General features: G+C 41.9%; 1 protein-coding gene across 7 annotated transcripts in view; it reads left to right on the top strand.

Annotated features, from left to right (window-relative positions):
* LOC117402068 (EVI5-like protein) overlaps positions 1-21,574 on the top strand; it is a 63,088-nt gene extending 41,514 nt beyond the window's left edge. For 2 of the 7 annotated variants that reach the window (XM_059008214.1, XM_059008215.1), the window contains 3 exons: positions 161-256; positions 972-1,067; positions 11,642-21,574. In XM_059008214.1, coding sequence (XP_058864197.1) covers positions 161-256; positions 972-1,067; positions 11,642-11,965 — 516 coding nt within the window. In that variant the 3' untranslated portion in view covers positions 11,966-21,574. The remainder of the gene's footprint in view (positions 1-160; positions 257-971; positions 1,068-11,641) is intronic. The other 5 variants (XR_009310730.1, XR_009310727.1, XR_009310728.1 and 2 more) reach the window with 5 other exon arrangements.
* Positions 21,575-22,300: the final 726 nt, after the last annotated feature.

Consider the following 22,300-nt stretch of genomic DNA (forward strand, 5'->3'; position numbering starts at 1 on the left):
CTGTCCTGCCACAGTCACAGATACAGAAATCAAGGGACCAAGGTACTGCTCAGCATTGTTTTGCCTTTCAGAGAAAACTGGAGGCTGTCCCACATAGAGACAATGTAATAATGTATCTCTTTCTCTCTCTCTCTCTCTCTCTCTCTCTCACACTCCACAGAGTAAGGAGGAAGTGATGGCGGTGCGTCTCAGAGAGGCTGACAGCATGGCTGCCGTGGCTGAGCTGCGCCAGCGAATCGCAGACCTCGAAATCCAGGTGACGTCACTTTCTCCCACAATCCCCCTGCGAGGGGGCAGCTCCGTTCCCTTGCTTCTGTGTCCCGCTCCTTTGTGAAAACTCAACATTATTGCTTAGATATTACTGAAAAAAAGACTTTGAGAAAGCTTTCTAATCATGTTTAAGCATTAATACCCGATTTTACCTGCGAGATAACTGGCCATCGCAACAGTTAGTTTTCCAGAGTTGAAGGCAAGCTTGCTTAACGAAATTAGCAGTTATCTAGCATGTAATGATCACTGCTGATGATAGTAATGCTGTTATAGATCCTTTTTTCTTTTTATTATTTTCTTGTCTACGAGGGCTTTTTATTATTAGTCTGTGTTTGAGATTTTAGGTTATATTTTGGGCTTGCTCACTTGGACTACTTGAAATGTGTGCCGCCGTTTTAAAAAGAGCTCCTTTTAGCTTTTAGAGGGGGTCTACCTGCGGTTTTATATTTATGGAAAGTATACCAGGTTGTAAAAGCAAATAAAGTGAGGAAAACATTGTAGGAAACAACGGTAAAGCACATTAAAAAATATACGAAAAACAAACTTAACCAACACATTTACAGTATGTATTTGAAGTATTTTAAAATAAATATTTTTGATACATTTTTAAATAACATGCATGCAATGCTTATAATACAAAACATATTCTCAGATCTATAACTCTAAAGTTTTTGTTGCCCTTCCTGTTGTTGTGGGGTCAGAAGGAAGAGGGTCGCATTCAAGGCCAGCTCAACAACTCGGACTCAAGCCAGTACATCAGAGAGCTGAAGGACCAGATCGCTGAGCTCAAGACTGAGGTGAGACGCCCTGCCTGGCCCGCTAGGAGCCTTGTATCAGGGTGGGATGTTTTCCTTAAATGCCTTGCTGTAGGAAAACTCACCACAACAAGACTTGAAAGCAGCTTTATGTTTTATTTAAGCGAACACAGCAGAGCAGATATGCATGAGGAGAGATGTGTTCTTGGGCTCGCTGGTGGTATACTTGCTAGCTGTCACACCATCACAGTTCTGTGCGGTCGGGTTTAACTCTCTGCTAACTCTGCGGATCTCAAGCCCTCCAAATCACTCAGCTCAGCAAACCGTTTCTTCCTGCAAAAACTGTAAACTTTGCCAGTCTCTGATGTGCCGTGATACAAACCACAGCCATGTTTCTGTAAAACTAAGCAAACAACCTCGTTTTACAAATGCTGGATTAATAAGGGCGTACTCTGGCACATTTCTGAAGGAAAATCAGTGCTTTTACAATACTAATATTCATAATACTAAACAACTTCCCATTACTGGCAAGCCCCTAAATTATACTTCGCTATTAAGCATGCAATAGTGCTAAATTTAGAAATATTAAAATAATTATTTTAGTAGTTCTCTTTCCTGTACTACTAGAGCGCTGTGCAGTGCTGAGTGGAGTTCTCTTAATGAACTGGGACTTATATTTGAATGTTGCTTTTTAGCTGTTTTAACCACCTCCTGGCACACTGCCGATAAATATATAAAAGCTGTGAAAGGTGGCAGATGCCCTCGTGCGCTGCATGTTTATTTAGCTCGTATCGGTGGTAAACCACAGTCAGACGTTTCCCCCGATTGGAAACAGCTCGCCCATCTCTGTGATTTACAGCGCATAGTGAAGCAGAGCTATAGGATTGACTCAGCCTCACGCACCTCACTGACGTGGACAGACCCGGAGAGAACCACAGTCACGCAAGCCATGGCTTAACCTTCAGGAGGTGGGGGTGGGGGCTGGGGGCTCGGGGGTGCCTGACTAAGTTCAGTCTGTTTTTTTTAGAAGCATCGTTCCAACAAAGGCAGACGAGAGAGCGAGAGAGCGAGAGAGAGAGAGAGAGAGAGAGAGAGAGAGAGAGGGGGAGGGGGAGGAGGCAGGGTTGAAAACGAAACATGATGCACCTTATTTTCAAAACCTTTCTTTTAATGACATTTTTTAAAGGAGAAAAAACAAAACCAAATGGGATACTTTTTGTTTTGATGTGAAGCCTGTTGGTGTTCAGTGCAGGCAGATCAGAGCTTTAACTTGGTTCATTTTAGATATTTATTACTGAGTCGTTTGATTCGGGATACCTTTTATTGTTAGTGTCAGTGTTTTCTTAATTCCTCTGGACTTCGGTGTAACTTATTTTGTTTGAAATCTTTACGTTTCCTTAACTATATTTTCCCGTTTTACTTTGGTTCATATCAGTCCTTCCAGGGGCTCGGAGTTCTGGACTGTTATCTGTCTGAAAGCAAAGGTGTCGAGGCTTGCTGCTAACATCATGATGTTTAGATTCTGAAGAAATGACCTTGGTTTAAGAAACCTTTGTTGGGGAAACTAGCCAGAAAAATAAGCAAATCTGACCTACAACACATTGCAGGGGCGGTTCATTAAAGCCTGGAATAAACTCTTTGAAAACGTGGCCCTTGTTTCCAGCTCCTAGCTACAAATCCACACAGCAGTGCGCATGTGTATTAGAACACCCCATTGCTGCTTCTGTAGTTTTGATTAGCTGTGCATGTGACATCAAACCACTGAAACCTGAAAATCTTGCAAAAATGTAACAATAGGCAAATTAGTGATTTGTCCAATTTAATTGATGACTTTAATAGGCCACACGTGCAATTCATTTAAAATAGTAAGAGAAGAACACACAGTCACAAATGGTAAAATGCAGGAGACTTTTCAGAAGTTGTTTAAGATGCCTAATAAAAGCACAAAGTGGTCTAACATTTTCGCCCGTGGGTGCCTATTGTTTCTGTATCACTGATTACCGAGCGGAAATGTAAATTCACACACCCAGAGGTTTTCATGCAGGTAGGTATATAAAGGATGTAAATGGCAAATCTTGAGGTGTTCTAATACATTTGCACGCTACTGTAATTATATATTTTTTTTACAAATATCGAGATTCTAGAGAACAGCAATTGCGACCAAACTTGGTTCGGACATGTAAGTCTACAGTGGTTTACCGTTTTACTCTGTCGTATACATTCTCAAGAAAAAAAATAGACTTTTTATAGTCCTCTTTTATATTTTGCTTTTGTGTGTTTGTGTGTGTTTTTTTCCCCCAACGTTACATTGATTTTCTGATGCAGTATTCATTCTACCAATCGTGAACCTTTAAAAATAATAAAAAATACAGGGCTCCCCCTTTGTAACGCTGTAGTCGGTAGCCATAGTTAAGAGACCGTGCTGTTTGTGTTCCGCCTTATAACGAGAATACTAGTGTTAGTGTAATGGCATTATGGGGCAAATGGGAGCCATGACTGTACCGCCTTATAACCTGTTCCTCAGTATAAAGAGCTGCCTTATAAAAGGGGTAGAACTGTAATAATAATTATAAAGCAAAGCAAGATTTTTCAGTTAAATGTTTAGTAACATACTGTACCATTTAAGATGTATGTTTCTGCTGAACCTCTGAATTCCTAACTGTGAGATACTGACTTCGAAGATGTCTTTTGTTGTTTTTACTGATCTTGTCCAATTGTAATTCAGATTTTCTACATATTATGGAGAATAGGTGACACATACTGTGTGTCTGAATCAGTGCAATCAAAATCGGGTGCTTTGGTAAGATCCGGTAAACAGCTTCTGATATTTTGGGTCACGATGGAAACCCTATTTACACCATATATCAATTTCCTTTTTTTCTTTTTTCTTTTTGGTAAAATGTATCACGGAATGGTTAAACGAATTTCAAGAAAAAAAAGACATTCTAGTTCAGTCTCAACCTCCACCTTCTAATAGAAAACAGTCCTCTCATAGCGAGACAGCTCCCTCCCTCTATCTTTCTGTCTATGTATGTCATTTGTTTTCTCCTCTCCTCCCTCTGTGTCTGACTCTCTCAGGCTCGCACGCTACAGAGTTTTCTGAACGCTGTGTTGTGCTCAGATTGAGAGTGAGCATATGATAAATCACGCTATCACCATAAAGTATTTGTCACAATTCCAGTACATCTTATCCCTTGTAGAGAACATGTATCGCAATTTAACAAAGCAACAACTGTTTTTGTTGTTTCATAGTAGTTCCTTTGTTAGTCTTTTGTTTCTGTGGTTTCATAAGTTGTTTTTATTTGTTTTTTTTGTAGTAGGATACCTCTTATCATAACAGAAATTGGTTTGTACAGTTTAAGCAGCTTCACTTCACTGTCCTCTCAACCAATCTGCAGGAGATGAATTCTGTAACAGAAATAAGAGACAGCCCTCGCATAACGTATCTCCTAATAATATCCTAAAAATCCTGTGGGACGCAATATCTAAACTAATCATTTGCAATGGAAAAGAAAAACTGAAAAAGCTCGGAGTGGCGTTTTAATAGTTAGTAAACTCTCTCTCTCTCTCTCTCTCTGACTCTCAGACTGTCTCGCACGCCATGGAGTTTTCTGCGGGCTGTGTTTTGCTCAGATTGAGAGAGTGTGTGTGTGTGTGTGCGTGCAGTGGGTGAGTGTGCTCTTTGTGACATGGGAGAGAGTGGTTTAAAAGGAGGTTGTGGTGTTTCATCACTATAATCTGCTTGTCTCCTGATCTGGGCTACAGCAGTGATCGATGGCTGCTAAATTTTTTTTTTTCCAACCTTTCCAGTTATTTAAAGATGCAGTGTGCATACATATGTCACCATTTATCTAGAGAACCTTGTCTTATATGGTTAGGAAAAAACTTGGTTAGGACTTTTATTCAGAGTATCAGAAACTGGGAATAAGTGGTGGAACGTGTTGTTCTGTCCATCCATCCATCCAACCATCCAACAAATCAAAACTACAGAAGCAATGGGATGTTCTAAAAAAAAATTGCACACTACTGTAACTGGTTTGCTAACTTCATTGATTGTGTTTCTCCTTTCTCCAGAAACTTTTGTGCCTGTCGAGTTGGAGTAAATGGCATTGAAAATTTAACTCGCTGCTTGCGGGTTTTTAACTGGAAAGTGTGCGAGATTTGGGAAATGATGGAAAGACATATTAGGAAAGACTGATGATTTTTGTCAACTCTTGTCACTGTAAAGCTGTTTTAAATATTGCAGGTCACTATTTGAATTCCTGTGAATGGATTCTGAAACGTTCTGGATACCCTAATTTTGTATTCGATTTGTCTTACAGGTATTTATCAACTAATCGATGCATTGACGTTTTATTTTTCAAAATAAAGAACAAACATTCTGTTGTTTTTTTTTTAACAGAAGATACAATAAATAGACACTTGTGCATAATAGTTGAACAAATAGACACAACTTACATTCAAATTAGAACACTTCTGATTTATAAAATAAAGAAAGACAAAGGACTTTTAACAATTGAAAAGAATATAATCGTGCGTCCGCACCAGATGTCTCTTTAACATTGTTATAATAAGAAAAAAATACTGTATTTTAACAGAAGTCATTTCTATCTGAACTATGGTTATTCATTAGTGTTAACATTTTATGTCCAGAAGCAAAACATTTGAATTAATCTCACACATCCTCCTGACTAATGTAACTATCGTACTAAATGCAGCTTCTTTTTTATATAATATTGCCATATAATCCAAACACAACATGCTTTGAAACAAAAGAAGATAATCGGTAGATTTAACAGATTTAAAAACATATTTTTTTTTTAAAAAAAACATATTGCCTTAATTTTTACATCAAGAAAACGTTACTACAGTATGCCTACTTCTGATTTGGCTTCTCCAACGCGAATGTAGAGGCCCAAAGTGTGTATCCTAGCAACGCGCGCATCTACCGTACAAGCACTAAACGAAGCGCACTCTCACACACTCAAGGTTTCAATGCAAACCGGCAACAGGAGACTTCAAACTGGGTTCTGATGCATCGATTCACCAGTATGTAATCGAAGCGCGGGAAATTTAAGGGCAGATGAATAATCGATGCATCGATTTAACTGTTGCACCCCTAGTTCTGGAAATAGGTGTTTAAGCCACATCCGCAAGCCGCTAGCTTAGGTGCCGTTTTACCAGATTTGTTGTGTCTTGTTTTGTTTCTATGTTAGAAGACAGTGATTCATCTTGTTGGAGTCTTTTTCGTTTCATCGTTGGTTTGTGGTTAAAGCAGCAGAGAGCGAGGAGCTGACAAAATAGGTCAGGCAGAAACCATTTAACACAAACCCTTAAATGATTTATCAGAAAACAAGAAATTGCTTGTACCACTCTGGTGCACCAGACCAGACCCCAAGATCTATTTCAGGTATAGCAGCTGTTTTATTAAGGGTCTTCCGTGGTACACTACAATGAAAGGCACGCCTATACTGCTATAGATGTGGGCTTTTACAACTGTTCACACAGCTAGGGTTACCAGATTTCCAGAAAACCTGGACTTTTTTATTTATATATATTATTATTTATTTCTAGCAGACACAGTTATCCAGGGCGACTTACAATTGTTACAAGATATCACATTATTTTTACATACAATCTAGGTAAAGTACCTTGCTCAAGGGTACAGCAGCAGTGTCCCCCACCTGGGATTGAACCCACGACCCTCCGGTCAAGAGTCCAGAGCCCTAACCACTACTCCACAATATATAATGGGTTATCAGGGAAATAAGCAAATTTCAGCATTACAAGAGCCAATCCAATCAAATGTGGAAGCCGTTAGGTAACTTTCACATGATTTGATTGGCTCCTGCAGTAATGAAATTTGCATATTTCCCGATTTTGTATTATTATTATTATTTATCTCTTAGCAGATGCCCTTATCCAGGGCGACTTACAATTGTTACAAGATATCACATTATTTTTTACATACAATTACATTATTATTATTATTTATTTTTTTTTTACACATTATTTTTACATACAATTACCCATTTATACAGTTGGGTTTTTACTGGAGCAATCTAGGCAAAGTACCTTGCTCAAGGGTACAGCAGCAGGATTGAACCCACAACCCTCCGGCCAAGCGTCCAGAGCCCTAACCACTACTCCACACTGCTGATTACCCAATGTTCTCTATTCATTGCTTTCATTCCCCTTAACTGGAAAGGTACTTGTTTTTACTTACTCTCCTGAGCTTTTCAGAAGTCAAAGTACAGTTGCGCTGCACTGATGAGCCCCAAACAGGGCGAAACATGTCTGCAGATACTGTACTTGGACTTTCAGAATGCTGTGAATGTAGAAGCCGTTAGGTGACTGTCACAAAGACGGCCGGAGTGGGTGGCGTCAGACCAGATGGAGGAAATAAATAAACAGAGAGATGGGGTTTTGGTAAAGCTGAGCGCGTGATTGCGCTCAGCATTTAATAATTAAACAGAACAGAAAATAAAAGGTTGGAACACAAAAACAGGACACGGCACTGGTAGCCAAAAGAAACACATAAACAAAACGGACTAAACACTAAACAAACGGTGCACAGAGAGACAAACAAACACGGTGAGTACAAACACTTCTAGATATTATTTTTACTTTACTACTTTACGTTCTCCTTCTCTCTCACCCGTTCTCCACTCTCGAACACCCAACCACAAGTGACTAAGACGTGCATCTATATATACTGTTGTGCTGGGATTCAATTACTAATTAATTACTCACTTGAATCCCAGCACGTGAATTCATTACGTGCAACCCCGTGCCACACATATTATATTTTAAATGCACGTGCGTGATGTGCAATCCCGTGCCTAAATACAAATGTACACTTTAAACACACGTGAAACACAGACCCGTTTATATCCCGTGTACCAATCTATACACCAACATTAACACACGCAACATCCAACATACAACACAGATCACACAAATGCACACAGGGGCGGGGCACTTTGCCACATATACCCCCCCTTGTGCGCAGCACACATGGCCTCAACGGCCACCTCCCCCCTTAAAAACCCAGCAGTCCAGAACAAAGTCTCGGGCTGGGAAGGGAGGCTTCAGTGGGCCCTTGGCTGGCAATGCTGTCAGCACCCCTGCCGGTAGTGGCACGGCTGACAGCCTGTTGGTCCCGTCCTGCAGCGAAAAAGCTGCGGGGGCAGGTGGTCCCCCGACCTCCCCCTTCTTCGTAGCCGGCAGCTCCCTCCTGTGGGGCTCCGGCCACAAGAACTCCTGCAGCGAAACTGCTGCTGGGGAAAGTGGTCTCCAGACCTCCTCCCCCTTCTTCGTGGCCGGCAGCTCCCCTTTCTGGGGCTCCGGCCACCGTACTCCCTGCGGAGGTACGGGCAGCAGAGGCAGCTCCTGCTCCTCTGCTCCGGGCGGTGGTGGAGGCAGAGGCAGCTCCAGCTCCTCTGCTCCTGGCGGTGGTGGAGGCAGAGGCAGCTCCAGCTCCTCTGCTCCTTGCGGTGGTAGTGGCGGAGGCAGAGGCAGCTCCTGCTCCTCTGCTCCTTGCGGTGGTGGTGGCGGAGGCAGAGGCAGCTCCTGCTCCTCTGCTCCTGGAGGTGGTGGAGGCAGAGGCAGCTCCTGCTCCTCTGCTCCTTGCGGTGGTGGTGGCGGAGGCAGAGGCAGCTCCTGCTCCTTGCGGTGGTGGTGGCGGAGGCAGAGGCAGCTCCTGCTCCTCTGCTCCTGGAGGTGGTGGAGGCAGAGGCAGCTCCTGCTCCTCTGCTCCTGGAGGTGGTGGAGGTAGAGGCAGCTCCAGCTCCTCTGCTCCTGGCGGTGCTGGCTCCCTCTGCTGTGGCGGCTGGGCATGTGCACGCCGTGCTGCCTTCAGCAGCATAGCGAGAGGCTGCTGGGGGACACCAGCATCCTGCCCTTCTCCCCCCAAAAAATTTTCAGGGGGTTGAGCCTGTAACTCCTCCCCTTCTGGCTCTTGGGGCTGAACCAGCAGGCATTTTCCCTCTGCTGGTGGCTTGGGTCCCAGGGCTGTGGAAGCCCCGACTTGCCTCCCTTTGGGCTGTGGACGCACCGACTCCTCCCTTTTGGCCTGTGGACGCCCCGACTCCTCCCTGTTGGGCTGTGGACGCCCCGACTCCTCCCTGTTGGGCTGTGGACGCCCCGACTCCTCCCTGTTGGGCTGTGGACGCCCCGACTCCTCCCTGTTGGGCTGTGGACGCCCCGACTCCTCCCTGTTGGGCTGTGGACGCCCCGACTCCTCCCTGTTGGGCTGTGGACGTTCGGGCTCCCCCCACTCAGGCGTAGGACGTTCGGGCTCCCCCCACTCAGGCGTAGGACGTTCGGGCTCCCCCCACTCAGGCGTAGGACGTTCGGGCTCCTCCCACTCAGGCGTAGGACGTTCGGGCTCCTCCCACTCAGGCGTAGGACGTTCGGGCTCCTCCCACTCAGGCGTAGGACGTTCGGGCTCCTCCCACTCAGGCGTAGGACGTTCGGGCTCCTCCCACTCAGGCGTAGGACATTCGGGCTCCTCCCACTCAGGCGTAGGACATTCGGGCTCCTTCCGCTTGGGCTCCTCCCATTTGGGCTGTGGATGCTCAGGCTCCTCCCATTTGGGCTGTGGAGGCAAAACCAGCAGGCATTCACCCTCTGCTGGTGGAGATGGGGACAGCAGGTACTCACCCTCTGCTGGTGGAGATGGGGACAGCAGGTACTCACCCTCTGCTGGTGGAGATGGGGACAGCAGGTACTCCTCTGCTGGTGGTCCTGCTACCTGGGCTGCTGTTCCATTTATGGTTGCCTCCAGGTAGTTGAGGACAAACTCCACACCCTCCTCCAAGGTGTTTGGGGTGTGTTCCTGCTGATATGCCTCCCATCTCTCACTGTCCATCATCCACAGGACCCGGACGACTATGGGCAGAGACTGGGCCTCCAGCCCAGCATTCTCCAGGAACCAGCCCCGCAGTTTGATGGCGTCTTCTGCCATTGATTTTTTTTTTTGTTTTGTTTTTTTCCCCCAAAACAATATTTGTAATCCTTTTTTTTTTTTTTTTTTTTTTTTTTTTTAATCCAGACCCCTCCTGGTCTGACGCTTGGAGGCGCGGCTATCCCACGAAGACACCACGTGTCACAAAGACGGCCGGAGTGGGTGGCGTCAGACCAGATGGAGGAAATAAATAAACAGAGAGATGGGGTTTTGGTAAAGCTGAGCGCGTGATTGCGCTCAGCATTTAATAATTAAACAGAACAGAAAATAAAAGGTTGGAACACAAAAACACGGCACTGGTAGCCAAAAGAAACACATAAACAAAACGGACTAAACACTAAACAAACGGTGCACGGAGAGACAAACAAACACGGTGAGTACAAACACTTCTAGATATTATTTTTACTTTACTACTTTACGTTCTCCTTCTCTCTCACCCGTTCTCCACTCTCGAACACCCAACCACAAGTGACTAAGACGTGCATCTATATATACTGTTGTGCTGGGATTCAATTACTAATTAATTACTCACTTGAATCCCAGCACGTGAATTCATTACGTGCAACCCCGTGCCACACATATTATATTTTAAATGCACGTGCGTGATGTGCAATCCCGTGCCTAAATACAAATATACACTTTAAACACACGTGAAACACAGACCCGTTTATATCCCGTGTACCAATCTATACACCAACATTAACACACGCAACATCCAACATACAACACAGATCACACAAATGCACACAGGGGCGGGGCACTTTGCCACAGTGACTTTCACACGATTTGATTGGCGCTTGTAATGCAGAAATTTGCATATTTCCCGATTTTATCCATTGTTCTGTATTATTTGCTTTCATTCCCTTTAACTCGAAAGCTACTTGTTTATTTATATATAATTTAAGTTGATTGTAAAAATGGCAAAACTCAATAGGGACTAACTTAAAAAGCTATCTTGAGTGGTGGCCCTTCCAAGATAAAACTAAGTAGCCATGGTCCAGGAAGTTGAACAGAATATTAATTATTACACACATAATCAGAATTATTAAACAAGTAATCCATTTGTTTATTTGTTTTTGTATAATAAATTACAGTGCTGTCAACTTGCTGAGCACACTGCTACAGTTTTGTACTTTATAAAAAAACGTGAGTAGAAAATTAGCAAAACCGAGACGATTTAACAATATCACTGTTTCAAAAAAATGAAGGCTGAAACTGTGACAGTCCCAGATTTCCTGGGACGTCTGGTAACCCTACACAAAGCAGGGCTTATTTGAATGTTTTAGAAAAGATTCACATGAATTAAGATAGAGACCTACAATACTTACACAGCTTTACAGTACCCAGAGCTGACAAATTAAAAAATTAAAATACGCTTTTACAACATTACGTGTCAGCGAGGACAATAAGACTCCTGTTTGAGCCGTTCCAGGTTTTACTAGGAGTTTAATAAGACACACCTGAGCTTGTTACCTGTACACTGGGGCTAATCAAGCTCTTAGTAAAACCTGGAATGGGTGAAATTGCAGTGCAATAGGAGTCTTATTTCCATCCCTGTGTGTGCATCTTTTACGCATTTCAGGCATGTGTCCATTTTAGGCGTCCGCTTCAGATGCCTGAAAATAAGCCCCATTTTATTCCTCTTCAGATCCGTCTTCAGAAGGGCCACCAGCAGCGCTTCAAGGACCCGATGACTGCGTTTGACGGGATCCACATCGTGAATCACGTGATGAGGGACGGCGATTCGCTGAGCTCGGACGAGGACCTCCTGCCCAGCCCCCTAGCGGTGGGTGGGCTGCAGGACGCCCTTTACCCTTTGAACCCCGGCAGTGCCTGCTTCCTGCGCGGCGTGGAGAATCCTGGGAAGGACAGCGATGGCAGCACGGACAGCGAGCAGGAGGAGAGGACCTCTGCGGCGCAGCTGTACGCACACATGGTCTGTGGGGATAATGTAAACAACTTGGAAAACTGAGACCAGCAAGTCACATTACTAGCATTCTAATTATTATTACTGTTTCATTTAAAGACTGACCTACCGGTGGCAATCGCCAGGACTAATCCTTATCACAACACTGCAACCCTCGTAGAATTAAGGACACAAAGTCCCCCGAGCACAATACCGTATACTGAAAACATGTGCCGGCAATTGCAGCAGTTTTCACGCCAAATTGTACGCAACAGTATGCTTTTGCAGCACTGAAACTTATTGCCAAATGTACACATGGCAGTGTGTTTGTGTGCAAAGGAGATTTTTGTCAACACCCCGTCAGGAACTTTTCAAACCTTCACGACATGTGAATTTGATTGACACACACACACACACATGTATAGTCTTCCATACCAACTATTAAACTATGATAAAAACACAACACTAAACCCCCCTTGAATTAAAGGTTGCTGCATTTCTCAAAAAAAGACAGGAACAAAAACTAAGCACTTCTGTACTGTCACAAACACTGCACTGGCCCCTGCAGTGACCACAGTCCAGTCCTGCACAGATGAATACATCTGAAACTCTGGGTGTGGGAACCAGATTTAAAAAAAAAAATAAAAAAAAATGAATTCACTTCTGCACTGCGTCACCTAGCAATCACTACACTGCCCCATCCTTCCTACCGTTCCACTCCTCCCTACAGTATTTCTTCTAAGTCTTTACCTCCAATCTTTTAAGTCAAGCCTCAAGTCTGGTAGCACCTCGAAAGCACTCGATTCAAGCATAGCAGCAGTGGAACAACTTGGTCTGAAGCAGACAAACTGCCCCCACCCGTTCTTGAAAGCGGGCACTACAGTACTGCACTGGAGACCTGCAGGGGAAGTTTGTGCCCTCATTACAGCGTGGAGTTTCACAGGATCAAACCAGGCAACAGAAAAGGCTTGAGACAAACAAGCGAACAGTTCAAAGAGTGGTCCTATTGATCTGAAGCTTAACAATCTGGAAACTGTACACTGATCCAGAGTAGCCACAATTATTTTTGGTCACGTTTTATTTTAAGGGCCGCCTATTAACTATTAACAGCTAATAAACATGTTTCTGTTAATTGTTAGTTAATATATAATAGGCTAGTTAAAACTGCAAACATGAACCCTATGGATGATCAATACCCAGTCGATCATATACTTGAAATCGGTTCAAATTGTTACTGCAGTAATGTTTAGCAAATTAAATCAGGTTATTATTAACTGCAGTGCAGAAGAGCCGGGCTTGTCTGCATTCGTGGTGATAGAGCTTCTAACCTCATCTCACCGACCGAGAACAGCGTCCATAACGGCAGTGCAGCACACAACACTGCCTGTTGCACTAGTTTATAAAGATCTTAATGTATAACTCAAAATGAACAACGTTTGTTAACAGTTAATAAACTAAAAAAGTGGCCCTTCAAATAAAACGCGACCTTGATTTTTTTTCACTGCCACAGACGAGAGTGTGCTGCTGTCAGCCACGTAAACGAATAAAACTGGTCTTCCATGCACTGTACTGTACGTGTGAGCGGGGGCTGTTGGAAAATCTGCAACAGGATGCGTTTCTGTCTGTGTGTCAACCATGTCTGAAGCAACTCACTGCGCCGCCCACCATGCAAACTTGCAATCGTGCAACACCATGCTGCTTAACGAAAACATGCAATCAGAAGCCCAGTGTCTGATTAGCACACTGAGTGATGCATGCTTTGCTGCTTCAAAGCCCCTTCCTTAACTTCATTCCCTGAGAGAGGAGAGGACCCGCAATGTCACAACTGAACATCAACACAACATTCATCTCCTGGACTCATTTGATGCCACGCCATCATAACATTTAAACCTGAGCCTGGGTTTAGTGTACCTGAACTCATAATAAAACCTGGGCTGGCTCAAACTGCTGTGAAACGAGATGCCTGCTTCTGTTTGTGCATGGGGCGGGGAATCCATGCAGAGTTAAATTGAACGGAAAGATGTGTAGCCCACAAACAGTGCTTTAGTTTCAGTTTTATATTGGAGAGTGAGATCAGGTACAAGGGATGAAGGATTGTGGACTTTTTTTTTTGGAAACTCACACGGGACTGTGGGGGGAAAAAAAAAAGACGTATTGAACAGTAAGTTTTTTTTTTATTTATGTATTTATTTATTTATTTTATTTTTGATAATATAAATAACTAACTTTTCCTCTGGCATCAGATAATTCCCTGTCCCAACACATTTTCATTAGCCCATGCACTCCCACATCCAAGGTGTGGTTTTCCGTAAGGATTTGAAATCCCTTCTTATTATCCACAGTGCCATTTTCGCTGCTCCCCTTATCACTGTGCTGCCGAAGTCCTCATTTCTTAAAGGGTTAATCCTGTTAAATTCTTTCTAGAGCATCGCTCTCCTTGCACTTACAATAATCTGTTTGCAACTCTGGCAACGATGTGCTGTTGGGCTTTTCTGAATCTACAGAACGGGTGAATAACCGTTAAATAAACCTTTTAACCACTCCCTGGGAGCTGTTTAAGCACTAAAAAGTAAGCCGAGTTTAAAATCATTTTTACAATGCTGCTCCACACACTCATCACAGAATGAATTTCTCTCTCTCTCTGTCTCTCTCTCTCTCTCTCTCTCTCTCTGTATTTATAAATATATTTAATCGAAATATGAATAGCTGATATACATAGATTATAAATAAGTATGTATATAGATATATCCGTTTGTGTGTGTGCGTGTTGTGCCTTTAAAAAAGGCAGACCTATTTGGAATTGTCTTACTTGTATTATATTAAGATTTAACTTCAACACTACGTACTGTTGCCAAATCCTGTTATTTTGGGGGTCCTTTTTTCTTTTTTTTTTCTATAAACTTTATACCAGTGGTAGCCAAACTTTTTTTCTGTGCCAACACGGACCCAAAGTTAGAGGGTAGTGGTTATGATATCGATAACAAATAAATAAGACAAGAGAAATCCTGATCTGATCACACTGAACGTGGGACTTGAATTAAATTGCTACGGTACAGGTTTGTGTTCCAACCCAGTCTTCATACAGATAAGCTGCTTTCTGAGATTATGGGCTGTATTTTCAAAGCGTTTCCTCCATTCTTTAATTAACACCGATTTATTTTTTTGAAAGGCGAGGAAATCATGCCGATGAGAAGCGAAACAGCTTGAGAGGGCTGAAGAGAACTTGCCATGTATATCTCTTAGCAGTTCGGGTTCTAGTTCTGTAAAATTAGCAAAGTGTGTTTATCTTGTTCAAAAATATAGCCCATATTTACTGCAGTCTTTAATTAACTCCTATTTTGATGACAATGCATCAGTAACACTGAAAAACAAAATCTTAATTCAGAACACAAGTGCATTTATTTAATTTGATGCATTACAATTATACTTAACTTTTGCAGTTAACAAAATTAGAGCAAGTTATCATAACAAGATAGTTAAAGAGAAAATAAAAAATAACAGGCAGTTTAAAATACCCCCAAAAATACAAAGAAATCAAATGAGGGCAGTGGCACCTAATGGGTTAAAAATGTGTACGAGACCTGCAGTCACATGACATGGATGCCTGCTATTCATTTTGTGCAAGTTTAATAGGTGTTTGTACCCTTTCAGAAAAACAGGAGTTAATGTTAGACCACTTAGTGCTTTAATTATGCATCTAAAAAGTCTCCTGCATTTTATCATTTGTGACTGTGTGTTCCTTTTCTCTTATTATTTTAAATGAGTCGCATGTGTGGCCTATTAGGTATCAATTAAATTAGACAATCACTAATTTGCCTATTTTGATAATTTTCCAAGATTTTCAGTTCCAGTGGTTTGATTCATATGTAGAACAAATCAAAACTAAATCGGTGTTGTCTTTCCCCTCTGACTGGATGGAGTGATTTGTTTTATTGGTGCGCGGTTGCGTTGAGATCGCTGTGAAGAACCAAAGCAGACCGCATTCTAGAATTTCAAAGTAGCAATGCTACCATGGGGTTTGGCTCCACAAGAAGTTGTGCAAACGCTATTCAGTGAATCGTGTGAATTGCTGATGGTGCTAAAGTTCCCTACAGAGGCCGGTGAGTTGCTTGATGTAGCTTGCAGTGGGACGAAAAACGAGGCAGAGATTCAGTGAGGTTGCAGTGTCTCAGATTCAGTGAGGTTGCAGTGTCTCAGATTCAGTGAGGTTGCAGTGTCTCAGACATTCAGTGAGGCTGCAGTGTCTCAGATTCAGTAAGATTGCAGTGTCTCAGATTCAGTGAGGTTACAGTGTCTCAGATTCAGTGAGGTTGCAGTGTCTCAGATTCAGTGAGGTTGCAGTGTCTCTGAGGTTCAGTGAGGTTGCAGTGTCTCAGATTCAGTGAGGTTGCAGTGTCTCAGATTCAGTTAGGTTGCAGTGTCTCAGAGATTCAGTGAGGTTGCAGTGTCTCAGATTCAGTGAGGTTGCAGTGTCTCAGACATTCAGTGAGGTTGCAGTGTCTCAGGCATTCAGTGAGGTTGCAGTGTCTCAGATTCAGTGAGGTTGCAGTGTCTCAGATTCAGTGAGGTTGCAGTGTCTCAGAGATTCAGTGAGGTTGCAGTGTCTCAGATTCAGTGAGGTTGCAGTGTCTCAGACATTCAGTGAGGCTGCAGTGTCTCTGAGATTCATTGAGGTTGCAGTGTCTCAGATTCAGTGAGGTTGCAGTGTCTCAGACATTCAGTGAGGTTGCAGTGTCTCAGACATTCAGTGAGGCTGCAGTGTCTCTGAGATTCAGTGAGGTTGCAGTGTCTCAGAGATTCAGTGAGGTTGCAGTGTCTCAGAGATTCAGTGAGGCTGCAGTGTCTGAGATTCAGTGAGGTTGCAGTGTCTCAGACATTCAGTGAGGTTGCAGTGTCTCAGACATTCAGTGAGGCTGCAGTGTCTGAGATTCAGTGAGTTTGCAGTGTCTCAGACATTCAGTGAGGCTGCAGTGTCTGAGATTCAGTGAGGTTGCAGTGTCTCAGACATTCAGTGAGGCTGCAGTGTCTTAGTGCAGGATACTATTCCGTTTTTATTTTAAGGTTGAGTTAAATGACAGATTTTAAAGAGCGACTGGGTATGAGGGTTAAATAGATTCTTGCTGTTTTAAATTCTCTTTGATGGGATCGTGAGAGCTGTATTGAGACTACAGGGGTGCTTTAAACTTCTACAAAGCGCATCTAAACGAGAATAGTGACAGCACTGTATTGAATAATAACTGAAAGCTCCCACATCTTTGCTGTAAGATTTGTTACTGTGCATCTTAGCAATGACCACTAACCTGAATACTAGCTGATAACATCCCAGTTATCCAGCGCTGCCCCCCTGCACTTTTAATAATAATAATAAAATAACAATCACTTGTCCTTGCCTTGTACAGTTCAAACTTTTTAAAAAACCCCTCGATTACAATGACTGATGTCCTTGTGTAGAAATTAGCTATCGAATACAAACCCTGCCTGGTTTTCATTTGCAATTTTTCCTTCGTTTTGAAAAACGTTAGGAAGGGAGCGCTCTTCCTTCAGACACACAGCAGCCTCATTAAATCAGACGGGCAGTACCGTAAAGCTTGTGCGATCGCATTAAGTTTACCAGCTTCTCTACAAGTGAGGACAGAGTAGAGAGTCTCTCTTGCATTTCAGTCGTTTGAATGACCGCAGACTCTGGATCAGGGGAACACAGTACTGAGAAAGATTTATCGAAAGGAACTTCACAGTATTTACCAGTGTCAAAACGCAGAATGTAAATCGTCCAGGTGACTCCTGAATTATTTTGTATGCCCCGGTCTATATGAGATGTAAATATGTATGTCAGACTGAGGCTAATGTTCGGTGTCACTGGGGTAGTTTACCTGTTAACGTGTTTTTAAGAAAACAGGATTGTCAATCCAGGGACTGTGGTTAATGACACTGCCAGGCATTTAAAGGATGGGGCTGGGTACAATGCATCCAGAACCGCATGCTCCAGTTTTTTTGTATTCCCGAAGCAGAGCTATACAATACAAAGCTGTACGCCTGGCAAGATTATGCTCATCATACAGTACAGTGTGTTGTCGTTTTTCTTTCCGTAATACGTGATGCAAGTTTGATCAGCATCTAATAGTTTTAACATTGATCTGCTTCCACCCAGTCCCGTATATTTGTTTATTTATTTGCTTATTTATTTACTACCAGGGTTGGGTTCAATTCCAATTCCATTTCCAAATCATTTTTAAAATCAATTCCCAATTTCAAAAGCAATTGGAATTGATATTTTAGAGATATAATAATTGTTGTGATTGTTCATCTGCTTTCATTTGAAGCCAATTTAATGGACTAACAAACAGCGACTGCAATTGGGAGCGGTGATGTGTTGGAAGTTGATTAAAAGGGAATTGAAATTGGGATGTATTTTACAATAGAAAATGGAATTTGGAATTGGAATTTATTTTACAATAGAAAATGGAATTTGGAATTGGAATTGGAATTTATTTTACAATAGAAAATGGAATTTGGAATTGGAATTGGAATTTATTTTACAATAGAAAATGGAATTTGGAATTGGAATTGGAATTTATTTTACAATAGAAAATGGAATTGGAATTGAAAAACAGGACGACCCCGACCCGGATCCAGTACTTTGACAGCAAAATAAGCATAATTTGTTGTAGCAACACTTCTGTGCATGCATATTTTTACCAAGTTATTGGTGATCCATTCATGCTCAGTCCCTTTTGAAGTAGTGTTAAATGCCTTTGCCTGTATCGGTCTGATGTGTTCAGTGCAGATTCAGCAGGATTGCGCACTTTTCTGATTAAGGTAGATCTAAAAGTAAACCGATCTGGGAGCAGGAATAGTAGATTTGTCTAGACCTCCTTGCCGTGACAATGCTGTTCTGAAGCTCTTTATGCAGCATCTTCAAGAAATTGTTCACCAAGAATACATGTGCTCATTTGGCAAAGCTTCTGCTCCAAGCGGACCTGGGTTCAATTCCAGTACCATCTTTCTTTTTTAATATATATATTTTTTTTCATCGAAAGGGTCAGTTTTATGGTAAACAGGGTACTTGCAAGAACCCCCTTTTTTGTTTATTTATGAATGCAGATCTTTGTTCTGCGTTTTAAACGGAGGCAAACTTTAGTGTTTGGTCACTAGAAAAAGAAAAACATAATCAGTATTGTGTGCTGAACTGTTGAGCACTTTAAGCCAAAACGAGGCACATAACAATGCAGGTTTACTAAATCACTCTAATTCGCAGTAGTACTGCAGTGGTTGGGTTAGAACTTATTCTGTAATGAAAAGACTAGGGGTGTGCTGATGCTCAGACTCGTGATTGCCTTTCAGAAGCATCGATCGGCAGGTATTAAATAAATCCATTCATTAACGTGATTTCAAAACAAGAAAAGCCGTCCTTCCCTCACCTTCACAATTGAGTACCAATCAGTGGCGATTAACATCTACGTTGAGTGTTTTAAAAGCCGATCATCCAGGACGCTCAATTGCCATTGATTGGTACTTAATTGCAAAGGTGTTGGAAGGACAGCCTTTCCTGTTTTGAAATCAGGAAATGTCAAATCGCATACTGATAACCTCTTCTGCTTCTGTATTGGGGGGGGGGGGGGGAATACATGTATATATTTTGTATTTATTTTATTGTTATTTAAAAAGAAATCTTTATATGAATTCAGAGTCTGCCATTTACATTTAGATTATTTTGTTTGTTTTTTTTTCTGTCCTCTTACGTTTTTCTGTCCTCTTACGGCTCTTCTTGCAATTAATCAAATTCTTTCAAACACGTTAATGTTTTTTTTTTCACTTGGAGTTCAAGTCGCTCCTCAGTTCTGGTTTTCTGCCTGTAATAATTTAGATCTTTAACATCATGTCATCAAAGAAACTACAAAATGATATCGCAAAAGTCTACCGGAAGCCATAATAGTAGTTGACGGTATGTAATTCAGTATGTTAAAATTATTCAGTAGATTTCATTGAAACTAAATTAATTCATTCTATAGGGTGATGCAAAACTTTTGGCCAGAGGAGTAGGAGCAAGCACCATCTACTACACAGCTATACATTTCAATAACAGCTCAACTCTCTTTACAGAAGTAACTGCCAGCTCCCTTTTGTTTCAGCACATGGCCCTGCCTTTACTTCTTGTAAAGACACTTGATCTGATCTAGCCTGTGTTACACACGTCCATGGCAGGCAGCTAGGACTAAAGAACAGCCCCTGAATGCAGAGTGAAAGTCCTGTATTAACACAAAATAAAAAACACAGTATTTGAGTAATAGTTGTTTGAGTATTTGAGTTAAGCGTCACTAACAAGGGTTGCAAACATCATAAAAGGGTCTGGAGATCGAAAAAGAAAATGAGACACTGTAATCTCTGAAGAGGTTTTTTTAATATTATTTTATTTCAGAGGGATACAGGGTGTTCACATGAATGTGAGGATGTAAATTTGCAAGAAAATAAAATTGACATGAGTTTTTTTATTGTTATTTAATTTAATTTAATTTAATTTAATTGCTGTTTTTTGTTTGTTTGTTTTAGTCGTATAAGAAGACAGTGTTCTCACCAGGCGTTTTAAATGCCCACATGACCAGGTGTTTTAAATGCCCACATCACCAGGTGTTTTAAATGCCCACATGACCAGGCAGGATGTGATAAAACCCTAATCTAAAAACAGAGCGCTTAGAAGGTAGATTCCCACTTAAAACAGCTGCTACTGGAGACAGAAAAAACAAGGTCCCTAACCAGATTGGAGGTTTAAAGAACGCTGCATTTTGCTTATTACATTTCTGGTGCTCCCTTGTGAGAACGCATAACCACTTTGAATACTGCTGGTAATTATATGCAGAAAAATCTGAGTGGCCCAGTTTACATGTTCATACTTACTCTGAAAAGGCCAGAGAAATATCGAACCAGTCAGCTGCAGCACAACTAGACTCTTAAGATTCGGATGTAGAGACTATACATGTAAGGCTGCAATTCTTTCAAGCTAGCGCTGTTTGATGGAATTACAGTCATATACGCACAGTCGGAGTGTACATTTTATAAGTACTTGCAAACTGTTCAGATTCTATAGTTTCTCTGTTTTCTTACAGTCGTATTGAATTTGTGCACTGTTTTTTCATTATTGCAGCATTTTATTAAATTTGTATAGGTGTAAATGTTTACTGATAATTGTTGTCTTTTATTAAATAGTTAAATTCAATGCAAATAATTCTAGAAGGACTCCAGGATTGGAGTCAAGGACGTTTCTGTAGCACTGTTCACCACAACTCTGGATAACGATTCTGGTGAGAGCACTGATCCATCTGCCTGTAGTTTATTTTGTGTACATGAGGGAGAACACATGAACTCACAGAAAAGACAGTATAGCAACTAACCAGCTAGCCGTAGTCGTAGTAATGATGAGAATACGAGTAATAATTCATATTTCATAATCCTATATCAAATGGTGGTGGTCTCTCCCTGTATTTCTTGTGTTCGTTGATGCCATGTAATGCTCTGCTAGAAAATAAATACATTTAAAAATATATATATAACATTTCTCTGTGACTTTTACCATTTGCTGTCTTAAAACCTTCGTAACGAAAGGAAATACAACATTTGAGTGTTCTGTACTTACAAAAAAAAGAAAGAAAAAAAGATCAAATAAAACATTTACACCATGAATTCTTCAGAAATCTCTTTGTTTTGTGTCTTGGTGGGCCATCGCTTTAAAAGGACAAGGCTAAAAAAAAAAATAGATAGGGATTTGGGCTAGTGACGGCCACAGATCAACTATTACCTATGGGAGTCGTCTCACCTTTTGGATCCAACACAAGGTAAGTTTGCAGAAACTTCTATTGTCACATTGTTATATTTTCCGCATGGATCAAATCCTCCATAGACCCGCTTGTGTAAATTTGCTTGTTTTCTCTGCTTCTTGCGTTCATTGTTTTAACGTTAACCTTTAAAAAGCTCCAGTCTTCAGTGTTTTGTGCGTCCCATCTTACAGCCCCTTGTCCTTCAGAGGTTTTCAAGTTGATCTCTCCAGAAATCCGAAATGCTAAATAAAAGTGGTGATGTTTTTAATGGTGCTGTGTCCTTTTTTCCGTTTGCAGTAAAAAAAAAAGAAAAACAGCAATAGATGTGAACTGGGATTGGTATGACTCAGGTCTACCCTAAAAGTCCCTTTACCTTTCATTGTGTAACCCGGCACTGCACTGGTGTGTAAATACCAGAGTGCATCCTCTCTGCAGACAGGGCAGAAGAGCTCAGCACACAACAGGACAGGGCATCAAGGGGCTGTCTGGATAACAGAGGGGTGTGGATAATCCAGGCTGGGCTGTATCGCTGATCAAAGCAAGGATAGCACCAGGGTCAGGGTCAATTCCTGTTCCAATTCCTTTTCAAAAT

Source organism: Acipenser ruthenus, chromosome 36, assembly GCF_902713425.1.
Source record: "Acipenser ruthenus chromosome 36, fAciRut3.2 maternal haplotype, whole genome shotgun sequence".
NCBI lineage: Eukaryota > Metazoa > Chordata > Actinopteri > Acipenseriformes > Acipenseridae > Acipenser > Acipenser ruthenus.